Consider the following 20,804-nt stretch of genomic DNA (forward strand, 5'->3'; position numbering starts at 1 on the left):
TTCCTAATTTTCTTTATCTTATAAATGTTGATTGTGATCAACTGGTTTATCTTTTCTGTCTTTCTTTCTTTTTTTAATCTACTCATAATCTGGTTTGATTTGCCATGATAGCTGTATTTTAGCCCTTTCCTATTTTCTCATATTTTGGACCTCTTCATCCATCCTTATTATCTTCTCCATTCTTATGTGTTTATCTGTCGTGCTGGCGATGCCCAGGACCTCATGCGTGCAGTTGAGTGTGTGCAGTCACTGAGCTGCACCTTCTCCCTCTTTTTCATTCGGACATAGTGTGCTTTTCTGTTTGTGTAGCATACAGAGGACAGAGGACGACTGTGGGACTTAGTTCCTGGGTGCCGCTTTTTGGGACCAGGGAATCAAACTGAAGTTATTAGGCCTGTGTGTAATCACCCTTTCCCTTTTATATATCTGTGCCCATGGCGACCAGAAGAGGGTGTTGAATCAGCCAGGACTGGATGGAGTACAGACATTTGTAAGTTGGCATATGAATGGACATATGGATGCTGAATGCTAGGGAATTGAACTTAGGTCCTCTGGAAGAATAGCTAGTGCTCTTAACCAATGAGTCATCTCTTTAGCCTCTATTCTTTGTGTGTGTGTGTGTGTGTGTGTGTGTGTGTGTGTGTGTGTGTGTGTGTGTGTATGTTGGTTCATGTTAAGGCCTGAGAAGGACATTGAGTGTCTTTCTACTTTTTTTTTTTTTTTTTTTTTTGAGAAACCTTACTGAACCTGAACCTTGCCATTTCCATTAGGTTAGCTTTCGAGGACTCCTGGAATCCATTCGTCTCTGCATGCTCAGTGTGGGGATTACAGGCACATGTAGCCATGGCTAGCTTTTTGTAGGTGCTGGAGACTTGAACTCAGATCCTCTTGCTTTCACAGCAAATGTTCTTAGCCACTGAGCCATCTCCCTTACCCCTATTCTGTCTAGGTAGACAAACATATTTGTTTTGTTTTTCAAGACAGGATTGCTCTGTATAACAGCTCTTGGCTGTCCTGGATCTCGCTCTGTAGACCATGCTGGCCTCGAACTTACAGAGATCCGCCTGGCTCTGCCTTCTGAGTACTGGGCTTAAAGGCATGCACCACCGATGCCCGGTCCATGGAATTTTTTTTTAAACTTAATATTATTTCTCAACAGTTTAAATTACATATTGTGATAATCTTATCACTGTTCTGGTTTCCATATGTTTTCTCCTTGGATCTGCCCCTTTGTTGGGATACATTTTTTTCAAAGACGGTCTCTAAGCAGTAAACTTTCAGTTCTGGCGTGTTTGTCTTCTATTCTGACTACTGCTGTAACTGAAAACAGTAGTCCAATAGTCAAGAACTTTCCTTACGAAAGTTCGACAACACTGCCTTTTTTTCTTTAAATCTTCTACCATCTACTGTTGCTGGTGAAAAACCTATTAGTCTGAGTCTTATTCCTTTGTAAGTGACTTTTTTTTTCATTCCAGAAAGATTTTTTTAAAAGATTTATTTATTATGTATATAGTGTTCTGATTGCATGTGTGACTGCAGGCCAGAAGAGGGCACCAGATCTCACTACAGATGGTTGTGAGCCACCATGTGGTTGCTGGGAATTGAACTCAGGACCTCTGGAAGAACAGCCAGTTCTCTTAACCTCTGAGCCATCTCTCCAGCCCCCAGAAAGATTTTATATATTCTTTCTTTTTGGTTTTTCAAGACAGGGTTTCTCTGTGTAGTCCTGGCTGTCCTGGAACTCACTCTGTATATCAAGCTGGTCTCAACTCAAGAGATTCACCTGCCTCTACCTCCTGAGTGCTGGGTTTAAAGGTGTGCACCACTACCACCATACTATATATTTTTTCTTTATTACGTTCTGTTTTATGTATATGAGTTTTTTTGTCTGCATGTATGTCTTGTTTACCAACTCTGGTTCGTGGCATGAACCTGGGAGAATGTAGTCAATACTTGAGGCAGGATAAAGTCTCACACAATAGCCAACTTTATTCAGGGCATCAGACAATTTATACTCTGAGGGTTAAGAAAAGTCATCTGAGTATATAATCACAAGGACAGTATGTACATGGCAAAACCATGTTTTTCTTTAGAGGCATATAAACAAATAACAATAGCCAGCTGTAATAAACAACTTAAAGTGAACTCATCCTATCTGCTACATCTGGGAAGGGCACATTCCAAGAACAAGTTGTGTTTTTAAGAAACTTAAGTCACAAGACTCGTGGTCTTGTTTTCTTGGAGTTTTTTCACAAGCACTCAGAATTCCCCTTGAACAACTTCATTTTTGGACTATGTTCCAACAGCTCCCACCTTTTAATTTTTTTAATAGCAGGATATCCAGAGTAATTTTGATTTGAGATGTTGTAGATAAATGTAATTGTCATTTGGTGGTGCATGAGTATCCTATAAGCAAGCAAATTATAAACATAATAATATTAGACCCTTAAGCATCTCTGACACCAAGAACAGAGATCCAGACTGTTCTGGTGGAAGCTCCACCTCAGCACTGGCACCTGTATACCCAAAGAGTCTGGAATGTTCCACCTCAACTCCCCTCCCCCATTTCTCTCCCCAAACCTACCTTCTCAAAGCCCACTAAACAGCAGCCCCTCCCCTAGAGTTGCCTTCTTGTTCCAGACCTCTGCTCCCTCAAAGCCCACCAAAAACCCAGCCCCTCCTTGGGACTTGCTCAAGACCATGCCTACAGGTTACTTAAGGCCTAGTAGCCATATTTGCCATGTGACTCTTCCCCTGCCTTTCCAAGGGTCACCCAGGATTGCTTTCTCTGTTCATTAAACCTAGATTTATTAATTTGACTTATTATATCAGCAGTGGTGGATATTCAGCAACTGGGAATTTAAAACTTGTCACAAACTATTATTATTATTACTAGCTACATTATTACATTGATCAGAAAAATCTAGAGAATAGCTTGAAAAAGACCCATATGATAAATAGTTGTGGTGTCTGAAAGAAAATGGCCCCCAAATGGAGCAGCACTATTAGGAAGTGTGGCCTTGTTAGAATAGGTATGGTCTTGTTGGAGGAAGTGTGTCACTGTAGAGGTGGGATTTGAGGTCTCATAAATGCTCAAACCGTACCCAGTGACTCAGACCACTTCCTGTTGCCTGTGAGTCAAGATATAAGAACTCTCAGCTTCCTCTCTAGCCACCATGTCAGCCTGCACACTGCCGTGTCCCACCATGATGATAATGGACTGAACCTCTGAACTGTAAATCCACAATTAAATGTTTTTCTTTATAAGAGTTGCTGTGGTCACGGTGTCTCTTTATAGCAATAGAAACCCTAACTAAGATGGTAGTTGTGATATCTTGTAGAATATAAGCCCATATTTGACTTTAATAAGAATATAAATGTTATGTCCTGTACAGATAGGAAGTGATATAAATACCAAGGAAGAATTAAATACAGTCCCTTCTTCAGATGAATGAATGAGTCTTATGGTCCCAAGGTCCAGTCGTAAACATAGTCAAGGAAAGTGAAGTAACTTGGTGCATAGGGCCTTAACTTGGCGCCAGGTGGGCAGACTTGACTTCTGGTGATACGGTCAATGTCTCCCAATGTCTCCTTTTGCCCTTCGGCTGGAGATTTGCTATCTTTTGGTGACTTCTATATCTTTTTCTCTCTGCCATTGTCCTTGATGGCCTAGGGCTGGAAGAGCCAAAGAGGAGTCCTTAATGTCTCAGTGGACCCATCTTCTTCTTTCTAGTTTTCTTCTGGGAAGTAAAATAGGATAGGTTAATGCATCAGCTTTACATTTCCTTCTGTAATAAAACCAGGGAGGTTGGAGTGGGTATGAGTATGAGTCTGTTGTTGGAAAGGATTCTACAACATAAGCAGAATCTGAAACAGTACTAAGGGTTTATGGACTAACTGTAATAAATGAATCTAAACAGCCAGTTCCACCTGTGGGGCTGAGGGAAAAAAGTATTACTACATTGACTATCTGGACCATGAACCCCTCCTGTAGTATTAAGTGAGCCATCAATAAAATAAGTATCTGCTTATGGAATGGGAGAAGGTTGAACAACTTTTGTAATCACAATTCAGTTTGTATGAGAAAATCCCATAGCTTACCAGCTAGATAATGATTTCCTCTCCTTCCATACTAATCTGCAAATGAAATTTGAAAATCCATAGAGTTCTGTAACACTCTAAAAAACTGATTGCTAGTTAAGGGTAAGATAATATAGCAAGGATCAAACCCATATAATTGTTGCGATAAAATTGTCTCCCCTGATTTACTAATTGAGCAAGAAGAAGTAAGGTAGCAGTTAGTATTTTATGGCTCCTGTGGTGTAATGAATCCATTCCAAAGGTTTATCCTCTGGCGCTGTAATACCTGTAGGAGACAATTTAGTGGGGGAGAATAAGTAAGGTTAAAGACGGTGAAGGATCCACAGGGTACACAGAGGCCTCTTTTGGCCTGGATTCAAATGGCTGTAGATCTTCCCTTGCCCCTCGAGATAATATTAGAGGACTGTCCGAAGCCATATCTTCGTCTTATGTTTTAAATAGATTGGTTAGTGCATAATTAGGTAAACATTTTGATTTTGCTGAAATTGCACTGGAAATACCAAGCACAGCTCTTGAGGCCAGGGAGGAACTGGGAAATGAAATCTGTTTCTCTGTCGAGCCCTAGCTTGCCTAGGTTGTATGTAAAGTTAGCTTTTTCATAGGCTTCCCTAAGTCCTCATCAAAACATGGACAGAATTGAAGAATAGATTGATTATCAGATTCCTCACCCCATGCTTCAGGGTCGTTTTCAGGCAGTGGAGGACACAAACTCAAGGGGAGCCTCCAGTAAGGGAGCTGAGGCAGTGGCCATCAGCAGAGTTACCTTTGGCGCTGTTTTTACGTTGATTTTGCCTGAATAGGGAAAAATCTTCTTTGAGTCTTTTACTAATTTTAAGGTTTGAACATCCTCATGATTAATATCCTCCTTATCTTCCTTAAGCATTTTGATAACATTTCGAATTAATGCCTAATTGACCCCAAATTGAACAAGGATCCTTCCCCCTTGTTTATAAGCCTGCCGGTATTTTTTCTGATTCGGTCCCATACTTAGTCATCGAAAGTTCTTCCTTCTGGAAACCAGGGATTGTGATCATACACAAACGGCAAGCAATCTAATCGTTGTGATTTATCTTGATAGGTGTGCCCTTTCTTTAAGAAATGATGGCCTGACGTCAGGCAAAGCCTTCCTGGTCTCTGCCCCATCATGCTCCCTCACCGCCTTCTCTGAGGGTCCCCACTCTCTCTCATAGCTGACCTCGGGTCCCTGATTCGTGGTGCTTTCAACCGTGTGTGAGTCTGTGAGAGAGGAACCAGTAAATGAGGCTCACTGAAGTCCCCTGCAATGGCCAGTTTTAGTCAGAGATCAGACAGTTTAGACTCTGAGGGTCAAGAAGCGTCACCTGAGTAAAGTGAACAACCACAAGGACAATCCTACATGGCAAAAGCATGTTTTCCATAGAGGCCTATGACTAACACAGCTGAAGTCATCTCATTCTATCCGTTACACCTGGGGGGACCGTGAAAACACATTCCAAGAACGATTCCGTGTTCTGAAGAGACTGAGGTCACAAGACTCATGTCTGATTTTCTTGGACTTTTCTCACAAGCACTCAGAAATCCCCTTGCAGGACTCCCTTATTGGACTATGTTCTGAAATATGTTTGCATGTGCGTGCCTGAAGAGGGTATCAGATCCTCCAGAACTGGGTACCGGTGGGTTTGAGCTGCAGCACAGGTCGTCTGTAAAAAACAGTAAGTAAGGGTGTTTAACTCCCTGAGCCATCTCTCCAGCTGCAGCTTTTCCCCCTTTCAATTAAAAATTTAATGCTTCCTCTGTAAGAATAGCAACAACAAAAGAATGAAAAGGTTGCACACAAGAGAAATAACATACAGATTATTATTATTTTTAAAAAACCCTGACATTGTGAGATTTTCTATGACGTGACTTTCAGGTTCCCACGTATTTCACTTTTACTCCTTTTTCTTTTCTTTTTTTACTTACACTTTCACCTTTTATTAAGGCAAATTTGTGAAAATAATTTACAACCAAATCGCTTCATGGACCTTCCACTTAAATTTTTTAAGATGCATACAAAAGAACTATGTCTTGTAAAAAGCCACTCAGTACCAGAAAAAGTAAGGGGACATGTTGATCCAGGCTGCTTTTCAAAGGATGCTCTTGCCTCATCTGCAGGTAGGTGCTAGTCATCATCTGGAGAGCCAGTTTGCTTAACTTCCCACATCAACCCAGGTCCAGCCTCGGGGAAGCTCCCCTTTGTGATCTGTTTCTTATCTGCCCCCTTGTGTTTCTGAGCTTTAGAAAGTGGCTCTTTCTTGTTTTTTTTCTTACATGATGGGGCTGTGCTGGGAGTTTCAACCCAGATGATATTGGCTATGGGTGTTGGCGTAGAATTCCAGGATGATGGTTCTCCACGAACTGCTCTCTATTGTCCTTGGCCTACTCAATGTGTAGGTCATGGCGGTGCCAAGATTCACTTCTACGGCTTCTTGTAGTTTAGCTAAGATACTCTGCTTTACAGCTGAGGAGATGGTGTTGTTAAAAAAAAAAAGCATTCATAGGTATAATCGGAGGCGTTTGGGGATGTCTCTGTCCAGGAAATGTCTGTTAGGAAGGCTTTGGGATCACCGTCTTCACCTATCCTGTATTGAAATGCAGCCGGACTTAATTCCTGGCAGCTTACGTCTCCTTCATAAATAGAATGTAAAGCTTCTAGTTCCATCTCCTGGTCCGCTTTGGCACTCATCACGCAGGGCACACAGTGTTTGTGACCTTAAAGAACAGGCGGGCAGCAGGCAGGAGGCCAGAGCACCCGGTTTCCTCTCGTCAGTGGGGAAACCCTCCCCTCAGCCCTAGGTACTCACTCGCGCACTCCCAACCCTCGCCTGCGCCAAGCCACTGGCAGTCCGCTGCAGGCTGGGAATCTGGATCGCCTTATGTGGGATCAGGAACCGGAATTGCATTAAGTGGGGGACACCCAGACCTTGGACCAGCCGCTAAGGGGCGGTCACAAGGAGGCCCTGCCCCCCATTTTTACTCTTTTTTAAAAAAACAAGTGATTTATTTATTTTTATTTCATGTGCATTGATGTTTTGCCTGCATGTATGTCTGTGAGGGTGTCAGATCCCCTGGAATTGGAGTTACAGATGTCAGTTGCCATTGTAAGTGCTGGGAATTGAACCCAGGTCCTCTAGAAGAGCAGCTAGTGCTCTTAACCTCTGAGCCATCTCTCCAGCCTGTCCTTTATTTTTTTTTAAGATTTATTATTTATTTGTTTGTTTGTTTGTTTGTTATGTATGCCTGCAGGCCAGAAGAGGGCACCAGGTCTCATTACAGATGGTTGTGAGCCACCATGTGGTTGCTGGGAATTGAACTCTTAATTGCTGAGCCATCTCTCACTCCCACCCCCCCCCCATTAATCTTTAAAGGACATTAAAGTTGAAGCTTTGTTTGAAGCCCTCCATGTACTGTTCCTGTTATGAGTCCCTTCTTCCATTACTAAAGGCAAACGTTGAGACTTTTAAGAGTTGTCCCCACATACTTTCATACTAAGCATATATTTGTGTGTCTACGAACAATACATGGTAAGGATGTACGTGTTTTAAAGCTTTATTATGCTCATTCTTCCACAGCTCCCTTTGTTGGCCTTGACATTATTTTGAAATAAAGCCATGTACCAATAGTACATGTTGTTTTAATTACTAATTTCTACTTTATTACATGAAAATAGTGTAACTCTTGAAAGTTCACAGCTATTTGTGTTGTTCTGTTACTCCAGCAGCTTTGCTAAAGGATGGAATTGTTTGAAAGGTGTGGCCTAGTTTTATCTTCGCTATACCCAGTTGCTCTTCAAAGAATTTTAGGATTCTTGTCCAGCCAGAGTTACATGAGAGATCTCATTTATCCATGTACCCAGCGCATGTATTTTCAAACCTTAAGGCTTTTGCTAATGCGGTTGTCAGGTAGTTTCATGTGGTGTCAGTGTTAAGAGGCACATTTCTTCCTTTGTTTGCGACACCGTCTTTTGTGAATTGCTTTTTCATAGCACATGTTTTTGGTTCAAACTTTAAAAATGGATGTAGTATAATTGCTAACTTCTAATCACCTAGAACTAGCCTCGGACTTCACAAAGATTACATCACGAACCACCACCACCACCACTTCAGACCCCTCCGTAAGCAGGGTCCCCAGGGTACCTGTATTTCTGACCAACTGACCACAAGTCTTAGGAGTCCCCATGGCTTGCCATAGATTCTGTAATTCATTAGAATGACTATTAGGAGATTTCTGTACTTCCATAATTATGGTTTTGCCATAAAGGATGCAACTTGAGACCAGTCTAATACGGAGGCACATAGTCCAAAGAAGCACTTCAGCAGATGTCACAGCTAGCATACACAATGTTAGAATAGCTATTAAAAAGCTAGACGTGGTGGCACATCCTGTAATCTCAGTACTTGGGAGGCTAGGGTAGGATGATTAAGACATAAAGGATGTTCTGAGCTATAGAGAGAAATCCTGCCTCAGCACCCTCCTCCCTACTCCAGAACAAACCAGGCACGGTCGCACATGACTTTAATCCCAGCACTCTGGAGGCAGAGGCAAGTAAGTAGTTTTCTATGAGTTTGAGGACGGCTCTGTATTGCAAGCTCCAGGCCAGCCAGGGCTACATAGTGAGACCCTGTTTTGCAACAAAACAAGACAAGAGGCTGGAGAGATGGCTCAGTGGTTAAGAGTATGCTCACTGTTTCTTCAGAGTACCAGTTTGGGTTTTTTGCACCTAGCATCACTTGGGGAGACTCACATTCACTTCTAATTCCAGGTCCAAGAGATCTGGTGACCTCTGCCGGCCTCCATGGGCACCCGTATAAACATGCACATAAGTGTGCACATGCACGCACGCACGCACCGAGTTAACAAAAGTGCTTAAAGAAAAAATAGTATAAGGAGAAATTAAAGATTTAAATTGTACCAGAAGAGATTCCTGGACATTCCTCTTAGCTCATTTGAGAGCATGCAAAACCTGGTGTCTTGGTCAATGTTCTATTGCTGTGAAGAGACCATGACAGGCAACTCTTACAAAGGAAACCATTAATTGGGGCCTGTACAGTTTCAGAGGCTTAGCACGTTATCATCATGGCAGAAAGCATGGGTGGCAAGCATGGCAGCTTGGTGCTGGAGAAGTAGCTGAGGGCTACATCCTGATGATACACAGGCAGAGAGAGTGGAAGAGAGAGACTGGGCCTGGCTTGGGCTTTTGAAACCTCCAAGCCCACCCCCAGTGACATACTTCCTCCAGCAAGGCCACACCTCCTAATCCCTGTAATCCTTTCAAATAGTGTTATTCCCTGGTGACTAAGCCTGTGGGGGCGGGGCAGGGGACATTTTTATTTAAATTACCGCACCTGGGTTCCATCCCAGCACCACAAAAACTGGGTGTGGTGGTGATATTACCCCTGAACTCTCTCTGTGGACCAATCTGGCCTTGAGTTAAAGGTGTATGCCACCACTGCCTGGCATTACTTATGTTCTTTATTGTTGTTTATGTCTTCCTATGTTGTATATATTTTAGCTGTTTTAGATTTATTGAGATTATTGGACCCATGGGCTAATAATATTCATCAAACCTGGAGATATTGTAGGCATCATTTCTTTCAAAATTGTTTTTACTCCATCCTTTTTGTACATTTCAAATATATTTTATTAAACTTGCCTGGTATCGTCGCACACACCAGTAAGATATTTGATTTTTTTCAAAACACTTTTTCTTCCTGATGCATTTCCATAGTCCAAATTTAGGTCCCTTTCAGTAAACTGTTTTTTTTTTTTAATTTAATTTAACCTTTGAAGATAAGAGTCTCATGTAGTTCAGGCTGGCTTGAAACTCACTACAAACCTGAAGATGACCTTCAACTTCTGGTCTTATTGCTCTTCCTCCTACCTCCTCCACAGGAGCTGGGTGAGATTGCCAGCACACCCGTGGTGGCTCACAACTGTCTATAACTCCTGTTCCAGGGAATACAATGCCTTCTTCTAGCTCCCATGGACACCAGGCATACATGTAGTGTGCACAGACATACATGAAGACAAAACATTTATGCACATAAAATTAAAAAAATACTGAGTTGGGGGCTGCCAAGATAGAAATTTTACTGGTTTTTCGAGACAGGGTTTCTCTGTAAAGCCCTGGCTGTCCTGGAACTCGCTTTGTAGACCAGGCTGGTCTGGAACTCACAGAGATCTGCCTCTCCCTCCAGAGTGCTGGGATTAAAGGTGTGCACCACCACTGCCCAGTGAACATAGAAATCTTTATCCATTAAAATATTCTTAAAAAAATATTGGAGAAATGAACTTCTCAGACAAATTAAACTAGAGACTTTGCTGTGAACTAGCTTGTCTATACAGTAAGAATCATTATAGGCAAAGAATATAATCAGATGGGTAATCTAGACACCCATGAGGGTTTGAGGAAATGGTAAACATGCAAATAAACAGTAAATTAATTTTCTCCAGTTTTAAGTCTTTTTTTTTTTTTTTTTTTTTTTTGGTTTTTCGAGACAGGGTTTCTCTGTGTAGCTTTGCGCCTTTCCTGGAGCTCACTTGGTAGCCCAGGCTGGCCTCGAACTCACAGAGATCCGCCTGGCTCTGCCTCCCGAGTGCTGGGATTAAAGGCGTGCGCCACCACCGCCCGGCCCAGTTTTAAGTCTTTTAAAATGATAATCCTTAACAAAAATCTTACGTAGTGCAATTCACAAATACGTGGAAATAAAACACGTGGCAACTGTATCACTGGGGATGAGAGCAGGACAATGAGAGTCCAGTATAACGAGGTCGCAGGATATTACCCTCAAAGTAAAGTGGCAAGGACATTGTCCTTTTTCTCTTCTTTTTCTTTCTTTCTGGTTTTTTGAGACAGGGTTTCTCTGTGTAGCTCTGGCTGTCCTAGAACTTGCTCTGTAGCCCAAGCTGACCTTGAACTCACAGAGATCTGCCTGCCGCTGCCTCTGAGTGCTGGGATTAAAAACACTCGCCACCACTTCCTGGCTACAAGAATATTCTTTAATGACACTGTATCCAGTTAAAGATTCTGATTGTACAGCTCACCGAAGTTGCAGCTCAGTGGGACAGAGAAGATATGTAGCATGTTCAGAGCCCCGCCCAGCCTGCAGTCCTGCAAGAGAGAATTTTCGGGTCTAGTCAGAATAACATGTATTGAAACTGTCCTGCTGTTGTCGTGTGCACAGCTGCAGACAGTACACGAGGGGATGAGTGTCAAGTAGAACTTTGTAGATACTGAAATTGAATTTCCTGTAATTACCATTTGTCACAAAACACTTCATTTTTCCACCAAACTAAACTCTTTAAAAATGTGAAAACCCGCTGGGTGGTGGTGTCCCACACCATTAATCCCAGCACTTTGGGAGGCAGAGGCAGGTGGATCTCTGAGTTCAAGGCCAGCCCGGTCTACAGAGTTTCAGGACAGCCAGGGCAACCCTGTCTCAGAAGAAGAAAAAATGTGAAAAACTCTTGAGCTCAAAGGCTGTATGAAAAAGGTTATTAGTGTCTTTTGCCCTGTGTGAGGGAATTTAGTAACCTTTGTTTGGTCTAAACTAATGGTTCTCAACTTACCTGATGCTGTGACGTTTTAATACAGTTCCTCATGTTGTGATGACCCTTAGCCATAAAATTATTTGCATTGCTACTTTATCACTGTAATTTTGCTACTGTTATGAATTGTAATGTAAATATCTGATATGTGACCCCTGTGAGGTCACTACCTACAGGTTGAGAACCACTGATCTAAACCTTCTTTCTCCAACTCAACACAAGCCAGTCCCATGGTATTTAAATTATAATTAAAATGAAATAAAATATGGATGTTGTCCCAGTGGATGGGAAAACAAAGCCCAAGTACATGTATTCAACTATGCAAAAAGATACAGATTAAGAAAAGGAAAGACAAAACTGTCCTACTTTTAAAGTGACTGATGGTATGGTGTATTGGTGAGCACTGTCCCAGGTGCTGAAGACAGGCCTAGTACATCTAATCTCCGGAATTTGTAGTACCTTTTGATGTATAAGGACAAAGTGGGGCCATTCTGGGACACTAGGAAGGACACTGTCCTGAAAGTGATGTAGAAGAATTACTTTCTAAGGGGCATTAAATGGTCGAACCCTGAGAGTGAGATGAGGTGCCTAGGATGAAGGAAGCCATGCAGCCATGCACGTTAAAAATAGTACAAGTTCCAGGAAGTTTAAGATGTCACACCTCCGAGGTATTAAATGGAACTAGCAGTTCTTCACTCTGAACTTCCTGTTTTGTGAGGAAAAGGGACACTTTGTGAAGCCACTCTGGTAGTCTTACCTTAACACATTCTTCATCAGGTACAGTGATGTACATTAGAGTATTTTAGATTAAAGCAGAGGGGGCAGGAAGATAATAATCTAAGGGACACAAGAAAGGACATTTTCAAACACCCTGAGACCAAGGCTGGAGGAGCGTGTGTTCCTTGAAAGGGACTTGAAACAATAGTACTAGCATGTTAGTCGATACATGTTTATTTAAAAATATTTACATATTTGGTGCTCTTGTGTTGTTTGAAACAAATAGCAATCCAAAAATTCATTCAGTCATGAATAAAAGTACCTGCAAATTTGATGTTTTATGGTTCTTCGAGAGACCTAGTCTTAGTAAGTTACCCAGAAGAATATGTTTTCTTCTACAGTGTAGAAATTTAAACCAGTCGTTGTCATCATGGTTGTGTGTGCATGTGTTGCTGGGCCCAGAACACTTGGCTCTCAGCGTGCTAGATGGGTGCCCTGTCACTGAGCTACATCCTAGCCCAGCAATTGTCTTACTTTCACTTACGGCAATTAAATTTATGTACAGAGAGTTAAGTATTTAGACCATCAGTGAGAAGAGCAAGGATGAGTACGTTAAGTTTTCAAAATAACTTTACAAGTATTTTGTTTGTTTGTTTTTGTTTTTTCAAGACAGGGTTTCTCTGTGTAGTTTTGGTACCTGTCCTAGATCTTGCTCTGTAGACCAGGCTGGCCTCGAACTCACAGAGATCTGCCTGGCTCTGCTTCCCGAGTGCTGGGATTAAAGACGAGCAGCGCCGCCGCCGCCGCCGCCGCTGCCACCACCCAGCACAAGTTTTTAAAAAATCTTTTTATTTCACTTATTTAATGACTGATTGTGTGTGTGCATGTGCACATCATGTGTGTGGTATCCATGATGCATGTGGAGATCAGAAACTTGTGGAGTTGGTTTTCTCCTTCCCAGGGATTGAACTCAGATTGTCAGGGTTGTAGCAGGTATCTTTACTCAATAAGCCATCCCAACAGCCTTGTTTAATAAAACTTTAAAAAACTGCTTTCAGGAGGAAGGATTCTTTTCATTATTCATTCATTTTTCTTTCCTTTTCTTTTCTTTTTTTTTTTTTTTTAAAAGGGGGCCGTTTAGAGACAGGGTTTCTCTGTGTAGCCTTGGCTATCCTAGAACTCAATTTATAGACCAGGCTGTCTTCAAACTCAGAGAAATCTGCCTGCCTCTGCCTCCAAGTTCTGAGACTAAAGGCATGCACCACTGTGCCCAGCTGATTCTTTTTCTCTCTTAATATTTATTATATATATATATATATATATTTTTTTTTTTTTTTGTTTTTTTCGAGACAGGGTTTCTCTGTGTAGTTTTGCGCCTTTCCTGGAGCTCACTTGGTAGCCCAGGCTGGCCTCGAACTCACAGAGATCTGCCTGGCTCTGCCTCCCGAGTGCTGGGATTAAAGGTGTGCGCCACCACCGCCCGGCTTATTTATTATATTATTAGTTTGTTTTTGAGACAGGGTTTCTCTGTAGAGCCTAACCTGGAACTTGCTCTGTCAACCAGGCTGGCTTCAAACTCACAGAGCCTGCCCCTGCCTCCTGAGCCCTGGGATTAAAGGCATGCGCCACCGCTGCTGGCTCTCTTTATTTTTATGTCTATGAGTGTTTGTGTGCATGTATGTGCTCTGTGTTTGAGCCTGGTGCCCATGGACACCAGACATTTTTGATTGTCTTGAGACTTCCGTACACACATTTCTTTTTACCTGGCACATTTCTCTCTTTGTTGACTTCCTTAGCTGCTGCTTATCCTTTTGTTCTCAACTGTATTGATAGAGAGGTATTTCCTGGTGGCATTAACTCTGCAAAATGTGGCAAAAATTTGATCACTCAGTACGTCTAGGTGAAGGGTTTCTATTGGTACTGGTCTTTCAGCTTTTAGCTAGCTTTGAAATTGTTGGAGAAAAATGTTGTGGGAAATCCCTTCTTCCCCTTAATATGACGACTTTTAAGTTGTTTTGGTCCCCCCTTTCCTCTTGCGATTTTTAAATTGAGTAGAAAGAAAAGCAAGAAAAATAAGGTCACTTGGTTAGAGCTGGAGCACATGGTGCTGGAAGATCTTGCCTGAAGTACCTCAAACGGCCTCGGCTAGGATTCTGTGTACTATCATAAGCAAGGTGTAACCCCGCTGCTAAGACTGAAGGAGAAGCGGGCTCCTTCGCCCTGGAGGCCTTTCCCCCTTCCCTAGGAGGGCGGCTTCACACCACGCTGCAGTTCCCTTAAATTCTATCTAGCATTTGTACCAATTACTTTGTTTATAGTAAATACATCCCCACTTTTGGATTTGATGTAATTTGAGTTATTTTGGGTGTGTTTCTTTACCTATGAGAACAGAAATTTCATTGGAAATGGAATTCTGAAACCTAGAGTGGAGTGGAAAGACTCCTTAGACCCCTGGCTGCCTCGTGGCTGTCCTTGGATACATTGTTAGAAAATGTTAATGAGTGGAGTGTAGTTGTTTATATTATTCTTACCTAGAATCTCTGCCTTGTGCTTCTTTTTCAGGTAATCTAAGCTATAGTTCACAGTCTTGAGCCTTTTCTGTGCTTTTCAGAAAGCTAAGATGACTGGTTATATTAACTCTTTAAATGTTAGGTTTATGAATACAAGGATCAAGTGGCCTGAGGGGATCAGTCTCATTATTCTAAAACTCTGCTCCCCAACAGTCTCTTAAGAACTGGGCAGTAAGTAAAGCTTCAGCCACTGTGTCTGAAATCAATGGTCTCTCCTCCGTGACCAAGATAAAATAACTGTCTCTGCTCATTGGTGTAGAGGGAATTTAAATAACGGACTTTTAAAGGACTGAGGAAGAGATTAGGCATTAGGAGCTGCTATAACTATATACCATCCAGAAAGCAGAATTTGGGACTGGAGAGATGGCTTAGTGGTTAAGAGCTGGCTGCTCTTCCAAAGGATCTGGGTTCAATTCCCAGCAACCACATCTGTCTGTAACTCCAGCTCCAGAGTAACTGACACCCTCATACAGGCATACATGCAGGCAAAGTCCCAATGTAGACCAAACAAACAAACAAACATGTATTTTTTAAAAAATCAGAACTCAAGTAACAGACTAGACTTGTAGAAGCAGCAGTATTTTGAAGACTTCATGATAGAAGGAAGCGTGGAGAAACAGCAGTGTGGGTTACCTTTGGGGAGCTGGGTCAGCTGTATAGCCTGCCCCTTCTGCTCCGTACCTGTGTCCTCTGGCAGGATCTTCTTCACCATACCCCTGACCTTTTCTTTCTGCTGTGGAATCTTTCACCTCCTGAGACCTTGTGATCTCTTGGGGAAGGGATCTGATAATAGTTATGCTTCAAATCTCCTGTGGGAAAAGGCAGAGATCTTAGTTCAATTGGGACAAAAATCTTATTTATTTATTTATTTTTTCAGAAAAGAATGACTTGAAGTTAGTAAATTGTTAAAAGAAAGTTAATAAATAATGTTGTGGGAGTTAGGTTATTTAGAAAATGTAGTTGACAAGTGAATAAAATTAGAGCTTGTTAGTTTATAGAACATAGTCACGTGATTTAAGAATATAATTGATACTTTTAGCCAGGCATGGTGGCATGCATCTTTAATCCCAGACCTGGGGAGGCAGAGGCAGGCTAATTTCTGTGTATTGGAGCCCGGCCTGGTCTGCATACGTTTTGTCACATGACCCCTCTATGCACACGTGCGTGCTTGTGTGCGTGCGTGCGTGCGTGCGTGCGTGCGTGCGTGCGTGTGTGTGTGTGTGTGTGTGTGTGTGTGTGTGTACACATAAATAAGTATAATTAAGAAAAAGTTAAAAGAATAAGTAAAACTAAAAAGCGTAGCTCTGGTTCTGGAGAGAGAGCTCAGCAGTTAAGAGCTCTTGCTGCTCTTCCAGAGGACTGCAGTTCAGTTTTCAGTAACCATGTTGGCTGGCTCACAACTGCCTGTAACCAAGCTCCAGTGGCCTCTTCTGGCCACGTGCACTCATGTGTACATACTCCCACACAGACACATACAGATCACAATTGAAAAATAGCTTAGTTCCTCACTTTCCCTAGCCACTTATCAGGTGCTCAGTAGCCACATGTAGCCAAATGGCTCTTGTGTTGGAAATTGCAGATACACAACATGCTGTCTGTCATTCTACAGTGCTCTATTAACCAGTTGCTTTAGAGACTGTTCAGTGTCACAGTGTGGCAGCTTTAATAATTGTTAAGCTAATTTTGGGAGTTGCTAAGGATAGAGAGCCAGAGTTTCACACATGCTAAGTCCAACTTTCTATCTTCCAGACCTGTTTTTTCTTTGGAAGTGTTTGCCCGTTTATCAGGTAACAAATACAGTGCCCCTAAAGATCATTACATTTTAGTTCTCTTTGTAACTAAAACTTAAATAAATTTACTTACTATCTTAGTCCGTCTTCTATTGCTGTGAAGAGGTACCGACCACAGCAACTCTTATAAAGGAGAGCGTTTAACTGGGGCTGGCTTACAGTTCAGAGGGTTAAGTTCATTGTCATGGCAGGACGTGGAGGCAAGCAGGCTAGAGAGGTAGCTGAGAGTTCTTTGTCAAGATCAACAGGCAGCAGGAAAAGAGGAACTCGGGACTTGGAATGGGCTTTTTGAAACCTCAAAGCCCACCCACAATGACACACTTCATCCAATAAGGCCACACCTCCTGATCCTTTCAAATAGTGCCACTTCCTGTGAGCCTATGGGAGCCGTTTTCATTCAGACCACCCACCACAGTTACTGAATAATGAGTTAGGAATTTTAATTTAATAGGCCCCTCTGCACTCTTCCACACTGCAGGCACCACTTACATGAGGCTTCCCTGTATAAGAGCCAGCACCCAAATGAATTTGGCACTTATCTGTTTTTATATACCTAAATCAAAATAAACAAGACTTGTAAACAGAATGAAAAGCATGCTTATTGTGTGGTGATTCTTGTCTTCTCTCAGCCTTTTAAAAAGCAATGCCAAGCTGAGCGGTGGTGGAGCACATCTTTAATCCTAGCACTTGGGAGGCAGAGACAGGTGGATCTCTGTGTGGGGCTGCTGTGACCATTGAACTGCTGTGACTTACTCTAGCTTAGAATAGGTTTCATTCTTAATGATAGTGTGAAGTAGAACTGTTCCCTACTAGGTCTCAGAAAATGATAGTTAGTCATTTTTCACTCTAGTTTAGGCTTTTCAGGATTCAGGGATAAAGAAAGTAGAATCAAGCCGGGCAGTGGTGGCGCACGCCTTTAATCCCAGCACTTGGGAGGCAGAGCCAGGTGGATCTCTGTGAGTTCGAGGCCAGCCTGGGCTACCAAGTGAGTTCCAGGAAAGGTGCAAAGCTACACAGAGAAATCCTGTCTCGAAAAACCAAAAAGAAAAAAAAAAAAAGAAAGAAAGTAGAATCAACAGCTTTCTGTGCCTTGAGAAAGGATTCAGGACCAAAGGAAGTGGGGTTTTGTTTTTGTGTTTTTAAATCTTAAGTGTTTGTAAATATTTTATTTTGTTAAGTGTTTGTAAATGTTTTATTTTGTTGACTAACAGAAGTTTGTCCTTCCTTTTAAGTACCAAAAGAATTGGTGGAGCTCCATTTGAAGTTGATGAGGAAGATTGGCAAATCGGTTACAGCAGACAGATGGGAAAAATACCTGATCAAGGTAAACTACAAATTACCTTCCCTGCCACTGAAATACTGTTTCTTTAATGAGAATTGATGTTTGCATTTAGTAATGCTTCTCAAATAATTTATTTGAGTGTGACTGCACTCCATGTTACTATTGTTTTTTTTTTTTTTTTTTTTTTTTTTTTCGTTTTTCGAGACAGGGTTTCTCTGTGTAGCTTTGCGCCTTTCCTGGGACTCACTTGGTAGTCCAGGCTGGCCTCGAACTCACAGAGATCCGCCTGGCTCTGCCTCCCGAGTGCTGGGATTAAAGGCGTGCGCCATCCATGTTACTATTGTGTATGAAGTTCTCTTTGTAAGTTTGTGTTGGGAGACAACATTAATATTTATTTAGTGTTGGGTTTTGGTGAGAACTCTGTGACACTCAGGTTAGCCTTGAATTTGAGATACTCTTGCCTCACCAGGCCCAGGGAAACAACAGCTTTATCATGCCTTGAGCATGCTAGACAAAGAACTCTACTACTGTAGCAGTCTTAATTTCTAGTTAGGTCTAAAAGTGGTGCCTTTTTGGTGTCCTGAGGTTTTCGTTTTGTTTTGTGTTTGTTTTTTAAAGCTGAAGTCTGTGTAGCCTAAGCTGGCTTTGAACTCGCCATCCTCTTGTGTCTGTAACCTCAGTCCTGGGATTTTGGGCACATGGCACCACTTCCACTTGCTCAGAACTTTCCACATTTTCTCTGATTCATTCTTTAAAATCAACCCGATCAAATGAAGTATTTTTGTTTAAATCACTCAGAAGGTATAGACAGAACCTGAGTTTATCCCTGATTTGAAAGAGAAAATCTTGGGGCTGGAGAGATGGCTCATCAGTTAATAAATAGCACTGGCTGCTCTTCCAGAGGTCCTGAGTTCAATTCCCTGATACATGGTGGTTCACAACCATCTATAGTGGGATCTGATGCCCTCTTCTGGCCTGAAGGTATATATGCAGAGCAGTCATACATGAAATATTTTGAGAGGGAGAGAGAATCTCTAAAATCTATTAGGTCAGTAGGAGAGACTTCTGAATTATCCATCAAGTCAAAAAGTCTAACGTGTAATTGACAGAACAATCTGGGTAATCTCAGCTGTAGGATGGAGCCTCCTGACAGCAAAACTGTTCTCTGTGTAGGATGACCTTGAAGTCTTCCTCCCTCCGCCTCCGAGTGTTGAGATCCTAGATGTGTGCTATCGTGTGGTGCTGGGGATAGAACCCAGGGCTTTGTGCTTGCTAGACAAACATTCTACAAACTGAGCTCCATCCCAGTCCCCCGTTCAGACTCTGTCCAGAATTGCATCCAAATGATGAGAACTGCATACTAGAGAGAAGCCTACGATCATGTGTGTTGTTGCTCTTTATTTACATGATGGTCAGTGGGATTATTTTGACTCTGTATCATACTAGAGTATTAGGTTATAATTTTAGGTGATGGAAGAAGATTTTTCTTGTCTGTGTAAAGAACAAAACTGATCAGTTAGTGAGGTGGCTTGGTGGGCAGAGGCAGTTGCCACCAAGCCTGATGATCTGACTTTAATCCCAGGGCTCTACACAGTGGCCAGGAACCCTGGGATTTGTCCTCTGACCTCCATCTCAAACTGGAAACCACACAAAAATAGACAAATAAACGTAATAAAACTTGAAAAATACTATCATTCCTCTTTTTTTTTTTTTTTTTTTGTCAGGGGATGTGTTTGATTATAGGGAGCTGTGGAAAGAGGATTCATTGTAGATAAGAACTCTTGTTTTTATAATAAATACCATATACACTATTTGGGTTGTCTTTGTTTAATTATATACCGATTCAAATTAAGTGATAAGAAACAATGATTTGAATCAGTTCAGTTTTTATCAGATTAGGAATTGCAAAGAGCACTTCCATCATCCTATTGACTGAAGTACTCAAATCTCTGACAAAAGCCACTGGGGGAAGGAACATAGGCTTCCAACTCTAATTTGTAGCTTTTGAAAAAAATTAATATAAAATATACTTGGCTGGGTATGTAGATCCGGTGGGTAGAGTCCTGGCCTAGTATAACAGAGACCCTGTATTTGATTACCAGTACTGCCTAAGTCCATAATCCCGGCCACTCCAGAGGCTGGAAGTAGGGGGACTAACAAGGTTTCAGATTCGGCCTCTAAATGAGCTAGCTACAGGTCCCCCTGGCTACGTGAAACCCTGCTTCAGAACAACAAAAGGAAAGATGGATTTTTCTTCACAAACGCATGCAGGTGCGCGCGTGCGCGCGCGAACACACACACACACACACACACAAAATTAATTTTCAACATGTTAAAGTATAAAATAAAGCACTGTAAAGTTGGCTTAGAATTTCAAAGATTTTATGTAATGGTATTTTCTAAAAGAAAAATTAGGTAATATTTAATTAAATTGATGAAAACATTAATCTATGAATGATAGATAAATGAATAAAATTTTAGCTGTTCTAAGTGCTTTTTAAAATACTAGTGAAATTGATGTTTTTACATTTGCAAAATTACTAATTAATGAAGGGTTTGGAGCTTAAGCAGAGATGCTGGGATATCAGGATACTGGTTTTAACATAGTATTTAAAAGAATAATATCTGTTTACATTAAAGTTGTTTTTATTTGTTTATTTATTTGAGGCAGGGTCTCTTGCTTTGCAGTCTAGGCTGATCTTCAATTTGCAATCCTTCAGAGTATTGAAATTATAGATATTCTATATTAAGCCTGGCTTAAAAAGTTTTTTAATTTTC

At 41.6% G+C, this 20,804-nt stretch overlaps 1 protein-coding gene, 1 long non-coding RNA gene and 1 pseudogene across 6 annotated transcripts in view; 1 reads left to right on the plus strand and 2 right to left on the minus strand.

Annotated features, from left to right (window-relative positions):
• The window catches only part of Rsf1 (remodeling and spacing factor 1), a 126,854-nt gene that overhangs the window by 14,312 nt on the left and 91,738 nt on the right, over window positions 1–20,804 (plus strand). The window contains exons 1-3 of one of the 4 annotated variants that reach the window (XM_076547579.1): window positions 5,599–5,792; window positions 6,062–6,234; window positions 17,977–18,068. In XM_076547579.1, coding sequence (XP_076403694.1) covers window positions 6,099–6,234; window positions 17,977–18,068 — 228 coding nt within the window. In that variant the 5' untranslated portion in view covers window positions 5,599–5,792; window positions 6,062–6,098. Of the gene's footprint in view, window positions 1–5,421; window positions 5,793–5,863; window positions 6,235–17,976; window positions 18,069–20,804 lie in introns of those variants that run through there. The other 3 variants (XM_042280241.2, XM_076547578.1, XM_042280239.2) reach the window with 3 other exon arrangements.
• LOC143267807 (uncharacterized) lies at window positions 3,344–5,535 on the minus strand. Of its 2 annotated transcripts, XR_013043335.1 has the most exons (3): window positions 5,442–5,535; window positions 4,270–4,366; window positions 3,344–3,740 (listed from the first exon to the last, which is right to left on the minus strand). It is a non-coding gene; the product is annotated as an uncharacterized LOC143267807 (long non-coding RNA). The 2 variants fall into 2 exon arrangements; XR_013043334.1 differs by having other exon boundaries at window positions 4,270–5,529.
• On the minus strand, window positions 6,242–6,832 carry LOC102902909 (RWD domain-containing protein 4 pseudogene; annotated as a pseudogene).

The sequence above is a fragment of the Peromyscus maniculatus genome, chromosome 1, assembly GCF_049852395.1.
Source record: "Peromyscus maniculatus bairdii isolate BWxNUB_F1_BW_parent chromosome 1, HU_Pman_BW_mat_3.1, whole genome shotgun sequence".
Lineage (NCBI taxonomy): Eukaryota > Metazoa > Chordata > Mammalia > Rodentia > Cricetidae > Peromyscus > Peromyscus maniculatus.